Source organism: Notamacropus eugenii, chromosome 4 (genome assembly GCF_028372415.1).
Source record: "Notamacropus eugenii isolate mMacEug1 chromosome 4, mMacEug1.pri_v2, whole genome shotgun sequence".
NCBI classification, from domain to species: domain Eukaryota; kingdom Metazoa; phylum Chordata; class Mammalia; order Diprotodontia; family Macropodidae; genus Notamacropus; species Notamacropus eugenii.
Window position 1 is genome coordinate 468,435,241 of NC_092875.1, and position 21,716 is coordinate 468,456,956.

General features: G+C 41.3%; 1 protein-coding gene across 1 annotated transcript in view; it reads right to left on the bottom strand.

The window, feature by feature from the left end:
* The window catches only part of ANKRD31 (ankyrin repeat domain 31), a 190,901-nt gene extending 169,724 nt beyond the window's left edge, over positions 1–21,177 (bottom strand). Inside the window, exons 1-6 of the mRNA XM_072606361.1 lie at positions 21,159–21,177; positions 15,930–16,012; positions 13,328–13,374; positions 10,886–10,980; positions 4,671–4,702; positions 603–1,259 (exon numbers count right to left, since the gene is read on the bottom strand). Coding sequence (XP_072462462.1) covers positions 603–1,259; positions 4,671–4,702; positions 10,886–10,980; positions 13,328–13,374; positions 15,930–15,953 — 855 coding nt within the window. The 5' untranslated portion in view covers positions 15,954–16,012; positions 21,159–21,177. The remainder of the gene's footprint in view (positions 1–602; positions 1,260–4,670; positions 4,703–10,885; positions 10,981–13,327; positions 13,375–15,929; positions 16,013–21,158) is intronic.
* Positions 21,178–21,716: the final 539 nt, after the last annotated feature.

Sequence of the window (21,716 nt, forward strand, 5' to 3'; positions counted from 1 at the left end):
TTAAGGGAATTTGTTCTGGGAAGTTTTAATTCGATCAAAGGGCTGTACTTGAGGACCTAGAGGGCCACATATGGCCTCAAGGCAGTAGGTTCCCCACCCCTGAAACCAATCTTGAATCCATTAAATCTATAGGGAATTGTACAAATCACTTTTACTTTCTGGGAAAAGTGTGCCACATTTCGCAGATGGTGCAGGCTAGTTTATCTCCACTCCACATCCAAATAGGCACATAGTTAAATGTCTTTCTGAGCTCACAGGAGAAAATTCTGATCATAAATTCTCCTATTCCTATCCAAGAAAAAGTAAACAGTAAGTCCTCACAGACATATTGGGGAGAAAACTGCTCATTTATCCTCTTCTTGAATTTTTCCTTAGGTCAGGCTCATTCATGGTCAATGAAGAAAGACCTTGGTTGGGGAAGCTTTTAACAAGCATCTTTGCTCTGATGCATCAGAGGCAGTATGACAATGGCCCTATAAGGACGCTGATATTTAGAGGTATTAGATTTTAATTTAATTTAGCTTACAGTCAATGTTCAATGAAGGGCTTGCTACTTTAACTTCTATAAAAGGTAAAATTCAAAGAATAAAACTTGCACTTACTTGCTTCATTGTTGTATCCTTGAACAAAGGCTCAGTTAACTTGGAATCTTGTCCAAGTGGCTGAATAGAATGCTGAAATTCAAAATTCATTCCTGCTATTTGTGTACAATCATCATTTGTCTGAGAAACGCTGGGCTCTGTTCCTAAGCACTCATCCTCATCCCACAGCCTAATGCTTCCTTCCATTCTTTGACAGATGGACTGCACCATGGATTCCGACAACGTGTTCAGGGCTGTCAGCAGCTCAGCTGGTAATGCATTGTTTTTCTCATTTTCTTGCATGTCTTCTGACAGACTATCTTCCTGACAAATCAGCAAATGATCTAAAGGCGACATTGATTCAGGACTATCCAAATCACTCAATGGTTTCAACAACTCTTTAGTTTCAAATTCATTCACTATAAATGGATGTTCACCCAGAAGACTTTCTGACAATCTTGTAGAGTCTTCTGTGGTGGGCACCAACACTTCACAGGAACTATCTTCTCCCCTGACTTCTCTTGAAGGCAATGCAACTTTCTTTAGAGGTTCAGACAACACACCATATCCCTCTAGCTTCTCTGATGATTTTTTCCTTACTTCCACTGTGCCATAACTTGTGATTACAGCACCTGAGAGTAGGCTAATTTCAGGGGAGTCATCTCCATCACTTAATTCCTATGAATTCCAAATAGAAGTTCCAGCATTACAGCACATGCAAAAGAAGTCCATAACAACCTTACTATAGTTCAACTTTTACTAAATACTAGAAAAAATACAGGTTACCCTACTCAAATACACACACACACACACACACACACACACACACACCCTTGACAATTTGCCTTCTATCTAAATTTCATGTTCTACACTGAACAGCCAGGACAATTAATAAAAATCAACACTTAATACAACCATCAGAAATTGTCAGTGATCCAGAAGACATGGAGTTGTGATTGTCTACTAGGATAAATAATTATGCATTTAGCAATGAACAGAAGGTGAAAATGACTGGCTCAAGACCAGAGATGGCAAATTATCTCTTCAGGCAAGTTCTGACTCCATGTGCTAATGGGGGTCGGGTGGAGAACATCCAACATATAACTGAAATTAATAGATAATATCAGATATCATTGGCTCCAAACCAAATTTTAATTACTCTTTCCTCAATAAAGTTTGGGTTTCTTTTTAACCATAAAACTTTTCACTTTCTCTTCTCTCCACACTTCTCACCTGGAAAGAACTAAGTAAAATAGGCAAAAAGCAACAGGTTCAAGGAAAAGAAGAGTAGACAAGGAGTTGCTGATAATCAAATAACGATACTTTAACTATAATAACCAGAAGGTACCTATGGTATCCTGGAAAGAACCCTTGAGTCCTAATCCAGGTCTGTCACTAGCTAGCTTTGTGACTTTGGTCAACTTCCTTAACACTTCACCCCTATCCCATGGTCTTCCATTTCTCATCAATCATAAAATAAGAGGACTGGATTACATTATCTCTGTGGCCCTCTTTCATAATCTAGCATTCTATTATTCTACTGTAAAACAACAGCTTCAATAACGTCTTTAAACAACAGTAACAGTTTCTATAGTCTCTGTAGGAGAGGCTATTAAAGCTGGTGTTACGTTAATTTAAACATTCAAAGTAGTCACCTGGGAGACGATAATCAAATTCCAACAATACTGTGATTGTTCAAAACATTTCTGGATCTCCCTTTTTGAACCTTCATGCAGAGTTTATCATACACAATCAGTTTGATCACTCGTGGTCATACCTCATTTTAGAACAAAAATTATAATACTCAGTTTGATCTTTGCACAAGACTTGGTTCCAAATGACTGAGCTAATTTCCTATAAATCCAAATCCAATATCAAGTCATGGATATTTGCCACCACTAAGAATATTCAAAACAATGTGCTGCAGGCTTGCAAGGCTATCCCAAAATAGAATTTCCAAAAATGTTTCAAACAATGAAAATGAAATAAGTGTACAGAGCTTCCCACAGAGACAACTATGGATAGAACAACATGCATTTTGAGAAGTTTCAAAAGTAATCCCAAGTTAATGGACGGCAAACAGGGCAGCATGACTGAAACAGAAGCTCTGCAGGGGAGCAGAGAGAAATAAAATAAGAAATGTGTTGTTCCTAGATTGCGGAGGATGTTAAATAATATGTCTCTCTAATGAAGTTTTAAGTTCCTCCAACAAACAATGTGTTTGTGAAAGTACTAGAATGATATTTGCTCAAGAAAGCAGCGGATTGTAACGGGAAAAGGATTAGATCTGGAGCCACAGAAGCTAAGTTCAAATCTAAGCTCCCTGTATTTTACCTCTGTGACTCCAGTACATCACCTCACCTTCCTGGGACTCAGTTTCCTCATCTGTAAAATGATGACCTCTAAGGTCCCCTCTAGCTCTAAGTCTATGAGCTTATGATCACACAACAGGCAGAAAAATCAACGAAGTTGATTAATAGGTTGTAAAACAGAAAGATGAAGAACCAGAATCACTTAGACAAAAGGAATCATGTGTATCCCAGGCTTACGTACTGAGCTACGCAGTCCAAGTATTATTATCCCCATTTTAGAGATGAAGAGTCTGAGGCTCAGGGAGTTTAAGTCACTTGTCAAAGACCATGTGGTCAGTAAGAACCAGGACTTGAACTCAGTGGTCTTTTCAATGTACCAAATTACATGGTGAGGAAAATTTTCCTGATAGGCAGTGAGCAAGTATAACTACAAATCTAATTACTACTGAAGTCTCCAGAAACAACTTAGAAAAGATGAATTACATTGTTGGTGGAGGTGTGAGATGATTTAACCGTTCTGGAGAGCAATTTGGAACTACACCCAATGGGCTACAAAAATGTGCATACCCTTTGACTCAGCATGTACAAAAATATTTATAACAGCTGTTTTTGTGGTGGCTAAGAACTGGAAATAGAGGGAATCAACTGGGAAATGGCTGAACAAGCTGTAATGGAATACTACTGTGCTATAAGAAATGATTAGCAGGCAGACTTCTGAAAAATCTAGAACGACTTATATGAACTGATGCTGAGTGAAGTGAGCAGAACCAGGAGAACTTTGTACACAGTAACAACCACAGTGTGCAAGGACGTAAAACACTCCCAAAGGACTCATGATGCAAAATGCCATACACATCCAGAGAAAGAACTGTGGAATTGGAACACAGAATGAAGCAGACTCTTTTCTCGTGTGCTACGTTTTGTCTGGGGGTTTTTTCTCACAGCTTCTCCTGTTCATTTGAATGCTTCTATGCAACATGACTAACATAAAAATATCTTTAATAAGAATGCATGTGTACAACTCACATATGATTACATGCAATCTTGGGGAGTGAAAGGAAGAAAATTTAAAACTTATGGAAGTGACTGTTGAAAACTGAAAACAAATAAATTAAGTGAGTGCTCAAAAGAAAGATGAATTATCCTATCTTTAGGATAAATTACTTATGATACTACCTAAAAACAAGGAATGACTAGATTCCACTTATCAAGTTTCCTTTTATTTTTTACTAAATTTTTTTAATGAACAACTATTTATTTTTGTTCCCTTTCCTTCCTTCCCCTACTGAAAATAAAAAGGAAAATAAAACTCTTGTAACAAATACAGATAGTGAAGCAAAACAAATTTCATAAGATACTGCTGGGGAAATTAGAAAGTCATGCCAGGAATTAGCCCTAACGCTAGATACCAAGATAAGCTCCAAAAGTCACATAATAAGCAAATTAGAGAAGCAAGAAAGAAATTACCTTTCATATCTTAGGAAAAGGGCAGAGTTCATGAACAAAGGACAGACAGGATCACAGAGGATGAAATGGACAATTTTGATTACAAAAAATTCAAAAGTTTTTGCACAAATAAAACTAATACAGCTAAGATTAAAAGGGAAGCAATTAACTAGGAAAAATCTTTATTGCAAGTCTCTTTGATAAAGGTTTCATTTCCAAGATATAAAGGAACTGACTCAGATTTGTTAAAATAAGAGTCATGGCCCAAATAATAATTGCTCTCTAAATCTGTACCATACATAGGTAGCCTAGGATGCACACACAGACTAACCTTTTCTGGCCTTTGTAGAAATCCAAGATCTTCTGCATCAAATCCAATGGGAATAGCAACAGTTGGGAGGGGAGAGAAATAAAACTTTATTAAAGCATACATAGTTTTGTCCTTATGGTAAAATTTTATTTCCTGCCATGCCATGTCTGTCCCAAAAGCTTTGGTAGGTTGTTCTGGAATATTTTTCTTGGAATAGTCTATCAATATGAAAGAAAGAAAGGAAAGAAGGAAGGAAGGAAGGGAGGAAGGTTATTTAAGGCAAGATATTCACAACTATAAAGAGAAAAAAGGGAGAGTAAATCAGGGAAAAAACTAATTTTGCCTAAACTATTCTCAAGCAATTTCTACGGTGTAGACTTGACCTGACAGCAACCTAATTTCATCACATGAAACAAAAAAAAAAATACTTATTCAGCTACAGTTTCTCCTTCACTGGATATAATAAATTTCCAGTCCAGCTTGGTGGCCAGTAACAGAGCCTGCACAAGCAGGATGCTGTAGAGTGACAAAAGGGAGTTCAGTTGCATATCCAGAAGAATAAGGGAGCATACATACTCTCCAGGCTTGCCTCCACTGTATTTCCAGATATATCCACTTTCAGGTACATTCGCCAGTAAAAATCGAAGTATGTTATGGCCCAGTTATGAAAACTTAAAGGATGACATTTCCTTCTTTTCCACATCTCTGAATTCCCACCACCATCAGGGCAAATATGTGATGGTCATTTTCAATTTGGCAAGGCACTGTGCTAGGTACCAGAAACACAAAGACGGGCATCAAACTGAGCCTGCTCTCAAAACTTTTAAAATACCATAGAGAAAAAAGAGCTACTAACATAATGATGTAAGGAAGACTAAAGTCCTTGCATCACTTTCAGGTTGGGGTGGGGGGAGGACAGAAACAAGGAAAGCTAATGAAGCCAGTAAAATCTGAGTTGGACTTGGAAGGAACAACAGGTGAAGACTGGAAGGAGGAGGAGGAGAAAATGAAATGCATATTACCCTAAATCAACAAAAGGTGGAAAGCAGGATAAGAATGGGAGACAAAGGGCAGTGGAGTCCAATGGTAACACCACCATCAAATGGAGGCTACTGCGTACAGGTCCCCAGTGATTCTCCCTCTTTTCTCAAAGAATTTAGCACTTCACTGATCTACCTTCTTGTCCCCAACTTGGGGCTTCGACATCCCTGCTGATGTACCTTCGAACTCCCTCACCTTACCGTTCTTCAGTCTCCTGAAGTGGTGACCTACCCCTTTGTTCCAGCTCAATTACACACAGGGATAAGTCACGTAATGGGTCCCCATTACTCAGAAGTGTTTCATTTCTCTAATTAAAAATCATGACATTCCTCTATCTGACCATAAAGTATTATGATGCTACCTCACCTCTCCAAAGCCCATTATCCACCCTTAGCTAATCTGTAATCTCTCTACCCTTCTGGACTTTCTCAGGCCATTACCCCTGCCAACTTCACATGGCCCAATTCTGCCCCTGCAGTTAGCCAGTTACACACTTCACCGTTCTGTTTTCGAATCCCTTTTCCTAATGCTGTCCTTCCTTACAAAACCTCAGCTCTAGATTATTCCCCTCCTCAGCTTCCTTTGCTCCTATTCAAGTCAAGTGTTACCAAACAGAGCTAGAAGCACTTAAACAACTGTGCTGACTGGGTATAAATGATAAGTTTACGTTACCTATTTTCCACTGGGCCCTTTTATTTTTCACTCTCTGCTTGTACCACCCCCTACAAAATCTCTTCCTTATTTTCTCCTCAAAAGTACCCCACTTCCATCTACCCTCCCCCTCTTTTTCAGCTGGCTTCCTAATTCGCTGAGAAAACTGAGGCTATTTGACATGCCATTCTCTATCTCTAAGCCCTGATATCACCCCCCAGTCTCTCTCCCTTTCCCCAGTTCTATGACTTTCTTGCTAAGAGAATCTCCTTTATGTGCACCCTTAATCTCATCCCTTGTCTATTACAGCAAATTACAAACTCAATCGTCCCCACTGTTTCCTTCCCTTAAAACATGCCCCCCCAAATCTCTATCCTTTCATTAAACCATGCCGTCTCCTCAAGCTACTGTCTTACATCTTTCCTTGCTTTTTCAGTCTAATTCCAAGGGAAAGCTGTCCATGCTCTCTGTCTTTGGATCCTCTCCTCTCACATAGTCTCACATAACAGGTGCTTATGAATGATGTAAAAGTCATTTGGAAAGGGAGCAGTCCGAGATAGCTGTAGAAATACAGGCTTTGTACAATTTGGGAGGTACATTGGGAAGACCAGTATTATTTTATAAACCTCAATTTTTTTTCAGTTTGCACTCTATCTTTATAGCCAGAGTGAGTCAGTCAGACACAATTTCCTGCTCAAATTCAGAACCCATTCTTTCAACTAATAGAACACCAGGTATTTCCCCAGATAATCTGAATTGCTCTGTAAAGTGTTCTCCAAGGCACTGAATTAAGTGTGTAAACCTTTTATTTATGTTCCTTTGGCCTGAGAAGGTCAGCTTCACGGTGCTGTTGCTCTTCTAAATGCATTCTTTTTCTTTCACTGCATGACACAAAATCAGCTCAGAAAACTAGCTGAGAGGCTTATGACCATGACCTTTCAATCAGAGGCATGAGGAGTGACATTCACTTATGAATCATGCGCTCTATGAGGTTAAGGACAGCACTAACTGCAATTTAGCTCATTTAATAAAAATCCCCAGGCATTTAATATCTAATGTTGATGTGAGAAATACTTTTCTAAAAATTTAATAGTTTTTCTGACTATCTATTGTTCAATCTTACCTTTGGGTTTCCTGATCTGGACCAGATGCTAAGAGTGGACATTTATATAATGCCTTAAGATTTGCAAAGCATTTTATATACATTAGCTCATCGACCCTCAAAATAATCCTGTGAGGTAGTAATACCAAAGATATTATTACTCCCATTTTACAAACAAGAAAACATTCTTAAATTAGTTACATTACTTGACGAGGGACACAGAGCTAGAAAATCCTAAATCTAAGTCCCAAGTTCTTTCCTCTGTATCGTGATGCCCAAGCAACCTTCCAGCTGTGAAACTCCGAGTTTATGGATGGTCCTGTTCTGAACACTGAGTATGAATCATATGCTAATGACTTCTGCTCCCGCTCTCCTCTCATCTTCTCTAAAGACTTAAAAAGAGCCATCAGAGGCACTTACTTTCTGCCCTGATTCTCTCTAATAACTACCACTACCAAAATAATTATGTGTTAATAATTTATGCTTTAGACTTTTATGTTTTATGTACTACATATAAAATCCTTTGCAATAATTTAATGTTATTAATTTTCTAAAAAATAATATTTGCAGGAAATTCCAATTTCCAGACTAGAAAAGCTCACTAATGTATCATGGAGAAAATAAGGGGGAAAACCCATGATTTTGGATGCTACTTTTCTTCTCCACTTTATTTAGAATTTGAAGAATGCCCGACGTCCTCAGGTGTTCTCTGAGGGCTCAGGAAGGTGCTCCCTTCACTAACGAGGCGTGGAATCCTACTCTCAGCCTTAGTCAGCTTACTCCTCCTGAATTTCTGTGACTGGTTATCCACCAGGCAGTCAGATGGGGCCATCAGACACACAGTCTGTCCCAAGGCCCATACCTGAAGCTTTCCCAGCTGGTAAGAAGACTTTCCAGAGTTTGTGCCCTGTTGGCATTGCCTTTGTGACCCTGAGTCACCTACACATCACAATCAGACCTTAGGGTAGTATTTTAGTGAGGGTTGTTCTTTGCCAAGATTCTTGTAAAAAAGACATACATATTCCTCACTTACGATGGAGTGCACATAAACATATTACACTTGCGATGTAATTCAGAAGTGCCAAATATGTTAATTTAAAATAAAATTATCAGTCAGCATTTTAATTTTTGATATTTAATTTTTTAAAAACCCACTGGTTTAAGGCCAGCCAATTTCACTATTTTATTATAAACGCATGTTAAATACAATCACTAAATTTAAGAGTATAGAGAATTCATGGTTCAATCCAGCAGCATGGAATCACGTTTAGAGAGCTAGGCTTGGAACTGGGAAGACCGGGTTCAAATCTCACTTGTGATAAAAACTGGCTGGATGACCTGAGAATCAGGGCAGTCATCTACACTCCTGGTGCCTCAGGACAAACCTCTCAGACCAGCAGAGTAGGTGCTGATCCATCTTGGTAGAGGGAGTTTTCTCTTTAGGAGATCCCTAATACTAATGAAACCACTGCAGTGTCTTACCCCAAAACAGGAATGATCTTGGACCTCTGTGTGTAGTGAGGTGCAGATCTGAAGAGGAAATCAGCTTTAGAAAGCAACAGTGTGAAAGGGTTACTAAATGTGCCTTGACCCTGATAATGTTTAATATAAAATTTTGGAATAATCTCTTTGTTCTCTCTGAAGCAAACTCAGAGAGTGCCTCTTCCTATGTCAGCAAAAGCCAGCCAAGGCTGACTCTACATTCCTTAAGAGACCTTTAACCTAAGACACCATCTTGAATAATGGGACATTTTCCATATCTTAATATTTGTAGACATATACTATGTTATGGCATGTTAATGGTAAAGAAAATATAGACATCTTAGGTCATAATTTCTACTGAACTTTGTTTACCCTTTCCTATGTCAGTTATCTGTTTAGGGCAGGAAGCCTGCCACTCACTAGTGGTGGGATTTCCTTATCACCGAGACATATGTTTATCCAGCCTGGAATCCCAAGGCCTGAGCAACATTGCTTTGTTAATTGTCCTGTCTTACTGAATTTACGATTTGCTCAATTAGGAGAGTTCCTTTCTCACGGCAAAATGTATATAAGCCAGAAGATTTCTGCACTGGGTAGCCAGAACATTTCTGGCTCCATAATGCATTATGTTACTGTTTTCTTTAATAGGGAATTGATTAATTAATTAAATCATAAAATGTATGCATTTAGCCATGTTGCCTTTTCTTGGTAAGTTTTCAGGTCAACAACCCATAGCTCTGAGAAGAAACGCCCTTTGTCTAGCTGAAAGGAACAGAGGAGACCTGCTTCAGGAAGTCTGGTCCTACTTCTTACATCTGCTCTTTCATCTCTCATCTCCTTGTCTTTGTAAAGGCTGTCCTCTACCCTCAGGGCACCCTCTACTCTTACCAGCACTTCTGAGAAACCGGAGCTTTCATGCAAGTGCAGTTCAAATGCCACTCCCTACATGGAGCTGACTCCCCCAGACTCACGAAAGCTTCTTCTCTGAAATTACTTTGCATTTACTTCCTATGAACTCATATTGTATGCACGTTGCCTCTTCTGAGGAAACATCACCTCCTTAAGGGCAAGCACCATTTCATTTCTTTCTTCACTTTCCCAGCCCTAGCACAGTGCTTGGCACAGAGGAGGACCTTAACATGCCCTGAGGTAACTACAAAATTTTGTGGTTCTCTCTAGCTACATGTGCTCCGGGTAGCAGGGCACCACGAAGTAACCCCTCCTACACGCACAACATATGTAGGGAACTAGAACATATGCTTTTAGCTTTAAAAGGGCAGGGAGGGTGTCGCCAGTAGGATCTCAATAACAGCAAACACCAACAGGTCACATGGAGAAGGCCCTTGGAGCTGTGGAAGATTCAAAGCACGGAGGAGGGAACTCTGCTCCTCTTCTACACTGAGAAGGGGAAGAGTCAGAACGAGGCAGAGAAATAAGCTTATTAAAAGATACTCACCTTGAGAAGAGGATCGTGACTTATCTTTAATTATTATTATTTTGTATCTTAGCTCCCAGCCTCCTCTCCCACGGTGCCTCAGACACAGGGATTAAGTGTTCAATAAATATTTTTGCCTGGATGCATGAAAAATATTATGGCCTGCTTGCTGCCTCAACACTATTCTGATATGACTGTCAAGGACAGAAGCTGAGGGGAAAGCAGGGGCAGCTCAAGTTTTATATAACGTATGCTATACACTCTCCTGTGTGCCACAACCCTCAACACACTGTACAGATTAGAAGCTCCTTGAGGACGGTGGGGGAAGATTTCAGGGAGATACCTGGGTCTTCTATACTTAGTTCAATGCCTGACATGTGCTTGGCACCTTATAAACGTTTGCTGACTGATTCCTCAAGACATCCTTCCCTGCAGGATGGCAAAAACAAAAGTATTCTAAATAAATCCCCCCACCGCTTTTATATTTAGACGAAGTCAAACTTAAAGTTCCTGTGAACAGCATACCTGCAGGGCAACCGTGCTCATTCTGCCATTTAGAGTCCGGCTCCTGATCATCTCGGGCGCCTTCTTCAGGGAAGAGCGGGTAATCCATTACATCCCTAAGACAGTGGGTGGTAACAATGGTTATTCCAATACAGTATCAAGAGGATTTTCCATTTTAAAAAATTATTGAGCCCTCTTCACTTTATTACTTCACCAATTTATTTTCATTTTAAGTGACTATCAAAATGGATGAGAATATCAAACAAATATTTAAGGACAGTGTGAACAAAATCAAATCATCAAGGCCCTAAGGTTTTGGGGTTTTTTTTTTTTACTGTTTTTCTTTCTTTTTTCTTGAAGGGACCTTCTCCCTACCCACCTACCCCTCCATTCTGAATGACCAGTTTGGCTATCTAACTTCTCCATGGTCAAGATCTATATGGCCACCAAAAGCTGGGTCTATGGAAAAGTCACCAATGATACGAAAGTTCACCTTAACAACAAGGAATAGAATACAAAACAGAAACCAAAACAGGAAAGAAAGACAAATAAATGATAAAGTTCATCTAAAATCTGGATCATCAATCCCTGAAAACTCGAGATTTGAGAAAAGGTAATCAGTATATTACTCTGGTTGTCAACCTAATGTATAATGTAAAGGCAATCTAACAGCCTTTAAATAAATGGCTGACACCTCTATAATGCTCTATGGATTTGTCTCATTGGATTCTCACAACAATCCTGCGAGGTAGTTGCTCTTATCTCTGTTACTTTACACATGAGGAAACTGAGGCTAAGTCACAGTGGCTTCCCTGGGGTCACTCTGCAAGGATTTGAGACCTCAGGTCTCACAGTCTACAGCTGCCCTGGTACCCTTCGAACTCTGCTACATTCGAAGTCCTAAGGAACTGAGTCTAAATCCTATCTCGGTTACCTACCATGAACAAGTTACTTCAAATCTCTGGACTTCAATTTTCTTATCTACAAAATCGAGGAATTAGTCAAACTAAATGATGGCTAAGATTTCTTCCACTTCTATATCTATTAACTATTACTAATTACTAAGTAGGAATTGTTTCTTTGACCCAGGAACCCTGAGGGTCTTCCCCTCCCAGTTTGGTTTTTTTTTTTTATTAAAGGGGCCATCCCTTGAGTAACTTAAAGAAGCTTATTCATTGAATGGGTGTCTCTCTCAAAGTGAGAATGTTATAAGACCTTAGCCTGAAAGGGCCAGGGTCTCCCATTGCCTCCTGGGCCATCTCCAGTCATCCTGATGAGTATCAGGCCACTGGACCCAGATGTCTCAGGAGAAGAAGGTGCACAGCCCTCCCTCACTCAAATCCAAGTCAACTGCAAGTCATGTCATCCTCTTGACGTCACAGTCCTCTTTGAGAACGAAGAACATCAATATCTATTAAACTATGATCTTAATAGTATTATGCAAGTTAACAAAATGTACATTCTTCTCTACGTATGATGCTTTAAAACAGTCATGATGCAGAACGTTCGTTTATTCACCGACAATAACAAGAGTAAGTAGTAACAAGTTTAATAAATATTGTAGAATACTGATTTTTACTAGCATTCATTTTAACATGGCTTCATGTGGGCAGGCAGACTGGTAGAAAAATACACTGCAATGTCTTCTTTTGACAAGCCTGAAAATCGTAACAAAAAGTTTGTGACCAAATCCTTACAATCTTTCACCTTACTTTCCTAATGTCCAACAATAGCGTGAAACTTACATTCATTAGTTATTACCATCCATATCTAGTAATTCTTTCTTCACTCTACATGCCAAGCTCCATTGGTTTTTATAACACAAAGGGGAGGGACACTCATAAGGCTGACAGAATGGCAAATCTGTGGAATCTGGGGGGGAGGAAAGGCAAGTTGGAAGTACAAAACCAATCACAGCCTTTGACTCAATTATTCCATCGCCAATATACCCTAAAAGCATTATCAAACAACTTGAAAGTTATTTGCTCAGGTATTTATTGGATTATTATTTCCCATTGTGAAAAAATAGAAACAATTTAAGTGTTCAGCAGATGGAGAATCACCAAACTCATGACATAGGAATATAATGAAATATAATGATGATGAAGAATATAAAGAAGCAACCTCGGAGGCTATCTAGTCCTCCTCACCCCCTTACCCCCATTTTATGATGAGAAAACTGAGGTCTAGAGACATTGTGACTTGCTCCAAATTACATATGAGGCAGATGCTCTGACTCAAGATCCTGAATTCACTATTTTATTTTTTTCTATTTGTATCCCCGAGGCTTAATATAGTGCTTGGTATATAGTAAGTACATAAAAAATGCTTTTCATTCATTCATTCATGGGAGTACCCAACATAAATGAGATCGCAAACTGACTGAAATATCATAGTAGATTTTTGTACACGTATGTATGGTATTACCCAAAATATAATTGGACAGAAACTTTTTCTACTTACTGTGTAAGAGCTTGAGATAATTCAGTCTCACTTCCCCCTTCACAGAGCTGAAAGAAATTGTAATTTTACATGCTTAATAAATGTATATCAACTTGAAAAAAATTCTTAAGATTCTATTTCTTCAGCCTTTTTCTTTGTTTTCCTATTACTTGGTTTTTCTGTACTAAGAGATTCTTGGGGGCTAGGAAGGAGGGGCATGCAAGTAAATAAATAACTCAGCCATTTTGGTTCTGAGCATCCATCCCACTCATGGGTTTGCCATCAAACTCCAAGCTCTCCCACTTATTTCCTCTTATAGCTATAAGATCGACCACTGAACTGTATTAAGCTAAAACTTCATGTTATTATGAACAGGGTCATGCCATCTTTTAATGCTGACAACATTTTATTACATAGCATGTGTCAGAGTTCTAAGTACTGGGTTAATGTGCCAAGTTTTCAGGGGCATACTATGAAACATATTTTGTCCATTTCTAAAGGAAATGAATTTATCACAAAATCTTTCTTAATGTATCATTAAGTGTCTCTTCAACAACTGCTTTTAGCAATATTACATTGTTCCTCCATTCCCAAGAAAAGTCATTATTCTAAAAGCAAAAAAAAAAAAAAAAATCAACAGAAAAAAAAACCAAAACTTTTGTTTGAAGATGTCTTGTCTTTGGGTTACCTGGATGAGAACAAGGCATCAATAACATACAGCCACTAAGACTATGAATGTCTAAGTACCTACCGAGCAGTATTAAATAGAAATGTGAAAATACGCGATCAAATCACATCAGCTCAGCATCTGTGCAAACCTGTCTGTTTCAACACACCTGGGATGGACTCCTTTCCATACCTCTCGGCTCCTATCATCCTACAGGGCTTGTGGCTTAAGTTTTTCTGAGTGGTCCCCAAAGACCAGATCAGATGTGTCCCACCGTCTGAAGATTCTCTCTCATTTTAGGTTACCACCCCTTTCCACTGCTCCTCAGCTCTGCAGAAGTCATTACTCTCTGAATTCCTTGTCAGCTGGACTTTTACAGCCAAAAAGGATTGTCAGGAAAAGACTTCTGACAAGGCATAGCTAAGTTACCAGAAATCTCAGAGGTCATGTGACTGCATTTGCAATTCTACGGTATTTCAGCCATCTTTCAGGAGCTGCCCACTTGTTAGAAATCAGTTACTTATTACTCACACGACCTTTATCTGCCTAAAGTACAAAATATAAAAGAGATAACAAGCTAGCCTCAAAGGAGATAACTCCGGCCAATAGCCTTCTTTTTCTCTTTTTCCGTAGATATATTCTCTTTCATGGCTGAGATGTCCCATTTGTTCTTAAAATTAAGGAAGAATTTAGTTAGAATCCTACTTATTACTTTTAGAGTAATAGGAAAAAATGTGATTTTAGGTTTTTAAAAGCCTTCTAATGTGCCCACTCCTTTTTTTTTATTGGAATATAGTACTTCAAATCTGTCTAAAATTCCATTTTCAGATGGTAAATGTTTTTAAACAATGATATTCATTGCACTATGTGGGTATAATATTCACTGTCGATTTTCACCGTCAACAGCATATAACAAAATGTAAAAGAATTCTAGTTTGGAGACAAATATGTAAACATACATACTTTCCTGCTCCCTTGTCTAGAGAACTTTTATGCCCCCATATCAAAACTTACCTGTCCAGATACTTACCTCTCAGGAAGATGACTGGTGTGCTAATCTCTGGGAAAAAATCATGCTTAAGTGTTATTGATTTAAATTCTTATTTAAAGACTGGGGATAGTTACATCTTCAGTACATCTGGCACCTAGTAGGCACTTAATAAAAGCTTACTGCCTTCCCCTCTAGTCACACCCCTCAACACGTATCTAGCATATGCTTCACATGAACATTGGGCCAATGATGACTCTGGGAGGGTATAAGGATAAAAATCATGATAACCTAAGATTTCCATCACCTTTGTTCCTCCTCTTCTCCCAACAAACAAGGGGAAAAGAGTATTTCAGAATCTTATTCTACAACACGTTTTCTTAAGTGACAGCAGAGAACAGTAAGTTTAAACAAAGTAATGGCATGAGAAAGAATAAGGAGGTGAGAACCCTAACTAGGTGACCAAGGCTTGGCCCCATGCCTTTGAAATTTAGAGGGCAATGATACCATTTTCAATGAAGCTTTGACAAAACTATGCATGATACTTAGTTAACAAAAATAATTTGTTAAGATGAGGAGCTTTAGGAGCTTCCTCTCCCAAGGAGCCACATCGTAGATGAAAAGTCTTTCTCAGTTTGACCCCACTCCCAGGTGGTACCTTTCTTAGGGTTTGGGGGCAACATTCCTTTCAATAGTGGCCACATCCCAAATTATTTCCTCCTCCAACTCCTCCTTGCCCCTGACAAATGTTTCTTCTCCTGGGTGCAAAGATTGTTTATTTATGGCACTGGAAGCAAGAAAATTGAATAAGAGGGAAGAAAGGGAGAAAGAATAGGAAACAACAAAGGCACTTTCACTCTCCATTTTCCATCGTAAGAGAAAATACCAATTGGTGCTTCCAAATATCAATCAGTGACATTTCAGCAACAGTCCCATATATCTATAGTAATAAAAATCTCTCTACATACTGGGTTTATCATGTGCTTATTCATCTGCTCTTGTAGATGCTCTTTGAGCTTGTACACAAGATGAATCTCTGGAGAGGATGCTTCTAGAGTGAAACAAATACAAAATTATTTACAGCAATGTGGTTACTTCCCTCTCACAGGGACCCAAATAGTTCATCATAGCTTCCAAGGACTTGAAAGTCTCATCTGGTAACCCATGATTTGTTAACTATCCCTTTTCCGGGACCAAATTTTAATGAGTGACTAAGAATACACGTATAAAGGAAAGGGAAACCTCCGTACTTTATCTCTCTGTTGCAGTAAAGGTGTATGAGCTGTGTCCTTCAGTATCTGAAGATTTATGCCTCAGACAAAACCATACGTTTAGGCGGGATTTTGGGGACTTAGTTCAAACTCCAAACATGTGTTAGCACAGATTTTTATTTAAATACTTCTATACTTTAAAGACTCAGGATTTCATCATTCATGAATGCAGGTTTCAAGCCCTGCACGCATTATTAGCACAAGGGTTCTCAAAGTGTGAAGTGAGGATACCTAGGAGTCCCCAAGAACCTTTAAGTTGGTCCACAAGGTGAAAACCCTTCATGAGAGCACTAAGATGTTTTCATTTCAATATAGCAACGTAGATATGATCTCCATAAACAAAGTGCTTGATGGAGGACAAGCACAATGCTTTTTCAGAATGCAAAGGGGTTCTGAGACCAAAAAGTTTGAGACCCACTACATTAACAGGAGAGCTAGGTGGCCCAGTGAACAGAAGGCTGGGGCCTGAAGTCAGGAAGTCTTGAGTTCAAATTCAACCTCAGACACTTACTAACTATATCAGCCTGTTTTACTTTCTTCAAATGTAAAAAATGGGGACAATAAAAACACCTACCTAATATAAAATACTTGTAAAATCCTTATACAGTGCCTGGCGCACAGTAGGTACTATATAACTGCTTATTGTCTCCAGGTTTAGTACAGTCTTTCACTAACTTAAGATACTTTTATAAATATGCATTTAATACAGGTGGAATTCTTATATGAAGAATTTATTTGGCTCATTTTCTCCACCCAGGTGGAAACTAAGACCCTCAGGATCAGGCACTTCCAGAAGAGTAGTCATCAGTTCTCTTTAGAAGCACTCAGAACCACACATCTTTAAACAGAGAATATTTATTTATAAAATAAAGGACACAAAGGACTTGGTCTCAAGTCCACAGAGAATCAAGAGACCACAACCACCAAGTGGGCAATCATCCCCCTGCAAGGAAGCTAGGCAAGTCTTATGTAATACAGGGAAGTTCCCCCATGAGTACTCTATATCTCATTACTCTTTCACCATCAATTCTCCTGTTATCTCTTGCTCCAGTTCTCCCTTCCCAGCAGAGGTCATTGGCGTAGGGTCTTTTAAACTACTCCCCCAATTTGTAGGTGCACTTAAGGGTTGAGTCTTAAGAGGGTAGGTAGCTGCTCCTTCAGGTTTGGGATAATCCATAGCTCAGATGCCCCTATCAGCGTGCTTGCAATGAACACTCATGGTGGTAAACACAATTAGCTCTTAGCAAAGGCGCTTAACTAAAATAGCATGGGAAGAACACAAAAACATTCTCCCAATAAATCTGAGGAACACTCCCACAAAAATACATGAGAAAAGCAGGATCAAACTCCAAGTACAATGATTGTAATTTGTAGATTACGTGCATTGAAAAGGGAGCTATCAGCATCTGGTACTTGAGGCCCTGAAATCTTTCCTTCTCTTCATAGAAGACTCAGGCTGGGTTCCTAGGACTTGCTCTTCTCTATAGACCAAGTCATGATTGCCAGTGGTCATGATCTCCGAAGCTGTTTTGTTCCTCAGATGACTGAATTCACATCTGTCCAGGATCTGTGCGCCTCTCCTCCTCCTGCCTCAGGTTTATGGGGAGAAAGCTTTCTAATTACTGCAGTTTTTTTCAGGCCATTTTAGTAAACGGCCGGCTTCTGGCACGTGTGCTGTGTCGCCTCAGTGGTGTTTCATCTCTTATCACTCAATGCACTGTCTCCTTTTGACCTGCAGTCTTCCCTAGCCTTTAAATGCCAAAGTGTCTCTTGCTTTGCTACTTGATGCCACATCTTAGGGAAAAGAGGAGGACAAGGAAGAAATTCTCTCTTACCCCAACTATAGAAATTTCATTCCACAACTGCTCTAAGTCTGGAATATCTTGAATTCTTCAGGGCTTAACTATTTAAAACCCACAAAAATACAGCTAATTTGTTTTCTCAGCCAATCAAAATGTTCCTTTCTAAAATTGGTAACATCTCCTATTTACACACGAAAACTTCATTGTATAGGACCATCTTGTGTGATTACATCCACCAAGGTGTGGGGCAGGGGATCGCATTCCTCCTTCCTTACATCATGAACCATTTTATATAGTGTTTATTGGGTAGTTTCTATAACCTATCTTACAATGTATAGTAGGGTATGTTTGCTTCTTAAAATTCTGTAACTGTCATTTTCCTCTGAGTGATGCAAATGAATTAATATTGCTTACAACAACACCTACTAACATATACTAACACATACACTAATTCCTTCATAACTACACTCAGATACGAGGGCTTTTACTCCATGTTAGGATTTTTATATATTGGAAGTCTGTTTTCTTCTTCCCCTGTAGAACCTAAGCTAGTTAGTATTTATTGGCTGAATCTCAAGAGAGGAAAAAAACCCAACAACCAAGTTGTCACCACCTTCATTCTTCTCCCAGACACTAGTGCTCTTCTGTTCTTGAAATTACTTTCCATAATTTGAACAGATTTTATACTTCTTTCTACATGCCCATGGTGCATCCCCCAGCTGAAAGTAGTCTCCTTGAGGGTGGGATTGTTTCAGAAGTTTTTGTCTATATTCTCAGTACTCAGTAATGCCTTGCATATACCGCAACAAATGTTTGTTGAATAACTATCTGACAGGATCACAGAATTCATAATCCAGAGATTCAGGACTGTCACCCTGATCTGCTGAAGCCTGTTCAGCGGCTGTTCCAACCTGTGTAAATAATCCTGTCTACCACGGATCAGACAAGATTAGACAAGAGATAGAAAAGAGAGAGAGAAGAAAATAGAGTTAAAGACAAGTATTTAAGGAAAGTGGCTTCCACACGGTTTAAAGCTCATGATATCCTTAGTCATAGGAAGAAGTCTTAACCTGGGAGCTGCCTGTAATATAACTAGTCACCAGAAAACTGCATTTTTTGAAGTCTCTCCCCTCCCCGCATTTCATTACTTAAGTAGAATTGTAGCCATTTAAAAAATCAGTGCTCAGTGAGTATAGGAAGTAATAAACAGATAATAGACTTTTTCCCCAAGCACAGCATTCCTGTGGACCAGACTAGGAAAAAGAGGCTGTATATTAAAAATGTTTTCAACTGTAAAAATAAGTAGAATGTGAGTTGATGAAGAGTGCCTGCTGACCTTATCTGCCCTTACAGAGAGGCAATGGAACTTTTCCTCAGGGTTAGCTACAAAATGGACTATTTAAAGTTACAGCAGATTAATAGGCTTTTTAAAAAGCACCAGTAAGAATAAAAGGTTCTACCTACTAGAAGAATCCTTTCTTACCTCCATACATTCCTCCGAGACCAGAATAAAAACTGGTATCAGATTTGAAGGATGCATCTTGAGCAAAAAACCACCTTTTAATCCACACAAAACACAAGCACCATTACTCTACTTTTCTTAGATTAACAAAAAAGCACTACGGTAACCGAAGCCTACTGTTGTGGATGCCACCTTTCATTTTATCCACAGTCACCAAGAACTGAGAGATTAGGCCGTATGAGGTTTTCCTTTCTGAGACATTTTCCCTTTCATTATGAGGAGTTTTCAGGGAGATGGAAGATGGAAGAGTGGGACAACTTTCTTCACTCTCTAGGCTCCGCACGCTGGTACTCAGAAGGATGGGACAGAACATCTACCTTCGGGACGACGAGGGAGCCAAGGATCCAAGGACGCCCAAGCACCAGCAAGGCCGCGGCTCCTGCGTTTTTGCTTTTCCTTCAAATTTCTCGGTAGCACAGGAATCTTTTCAGGAACTTTTAAGATGAAAAACTCTAGGGCTTATGTTGTCCACTCGCGTCCCTGAGAATTAACGCTGGTCTTGGTTTTTCTTCTATTTCCCGTCTTTCTTCTTGTGAAAACCCAGAGTTCTAGTGAACCATTTTTCTAAGATTTATATAAATTTTCTTGATTTTTGCAAAGTTTAAAAGTTTATTAGGAGAAAAAAACACCCCATGACATCGTGCTGATCTTCTCAGCGTCTCCATTTCCAAACTGCCCATTTAAATGCACCCCTTTTATCTCCTGATTGAGGTGGAAATCACCCTGGAGCAGGGGTGAAGGGGGCAGGGGAGCAGCCCTGGAAAACGTGACTCATTGCCCGAAGGCGGCCCTTCCAGCGAGTCTGTGAAAACACAGCGAACGTCTTCAACAGTCCTTCAGCCTCGAACCTCACCAAGCCCACCGCAGGCCACGGGAGCTAGCGAACACGCGTGACTAGGAGGGCGTGCAGGGTGTCCACTCTGGGCGCGGCCGCCGGGCACCTCCCCGCAGGGGGCCTCGGCCGGACCTGCCCCTCCGCCGCCTCGTCCCTGCGGGGCTCCCGCTGCGGGCTGCCCCCCGCACGCACACACCCAGCAGGCACCAGGCCGGCCCCTCTATCACACGCTCCGCGGCTGGGCAGTTTCTCCAGGACTGGACCCAGGTTCCCCTCCGCCTCACCAGCCGGGCAGCCTGGGCACTCCTCTGCCCGCCTCCCAGGGGGCGCGTCAGATGAAGGGAGGGGCATTTATGTTGGCAGAGCCCGGGCACACCTCAGGGGCACACTTCCCCAGGGCACACCCAAGTGCCCAACTCTGCAGCAGGAAGCGTCCCTCCTCCGCACCCCTGCCCAGGGGCAGACCTCGGGGGCCGCCCGCACGGGCACACCGCCGCCCCACCTCCGGGCCGGGCCTGGGGAAGCTGGGGAGGGGGAGCCTCGAGATGCGCACGTGGCCGAGGGCCGGGGGAGGGCCAGCCCGTGCCAGCCCCCGTGCCAGCCCCCGTGCCAGCCCGGGCCGTCACCTGGTCACGAGCAGCTCCTCGTCCTCCCGCTCGCTCTCGCTCGCCGGGCCCTCCACCACCGTGCCGTCACGGTCCCCGTCTAAGCCCCGGCAATGCCGCCCTCTCCCCCCCTTTCCTCCCGGGCCCGAGGAGACGACCCACCCCGACGGCAGGCGCGAGACGCACTGAGGGACCGAGCTGGGGGGCGGAGCTAGGGCGGGGCGAGGAAACGTGAGCCAGAGCGCGCGCGCACCTCAGGGGGCGGGAAGCCTGCTCGCCCTCGGCTCCTGGCGAGGAGAGGGGCGGTGGTCCTGAAGAGGCGGGAACGAGCGCGGGAGACCGAGCGCGCGCGCGCCTGGGGCCCCACCGAGAGGAGGGCGGGGCCGGGAAAAGGCGGCGCGCGCTCGCCCCACGTGGAACGCGGTGGGGGTGGGGCAGAGGCAGGATCACGTGGAAATTTGCGTCTCCTCGGCGATCCGGAAGTGACGAACGGGGTGGGGGAGGGGAGCGGCTACCATTTCCGGCCGGTTTCAGAGGCTTTCCTCGTGCTCGGCCGCGCTCTGAGCCGCTGCGGCGGCCTGTTAGGCCGCTCGCGCTGCTCTTTCATAAACTTAGATTCTTGGGGGTCGCTGGAGGGGAGGGAAAGGCGGCGGGGCGGACGGAGGCCTTGGAGCGCTCAGAGGGCTCGGTGGGGGAGCCGCGCCCCGGAGGTCCGGCCTG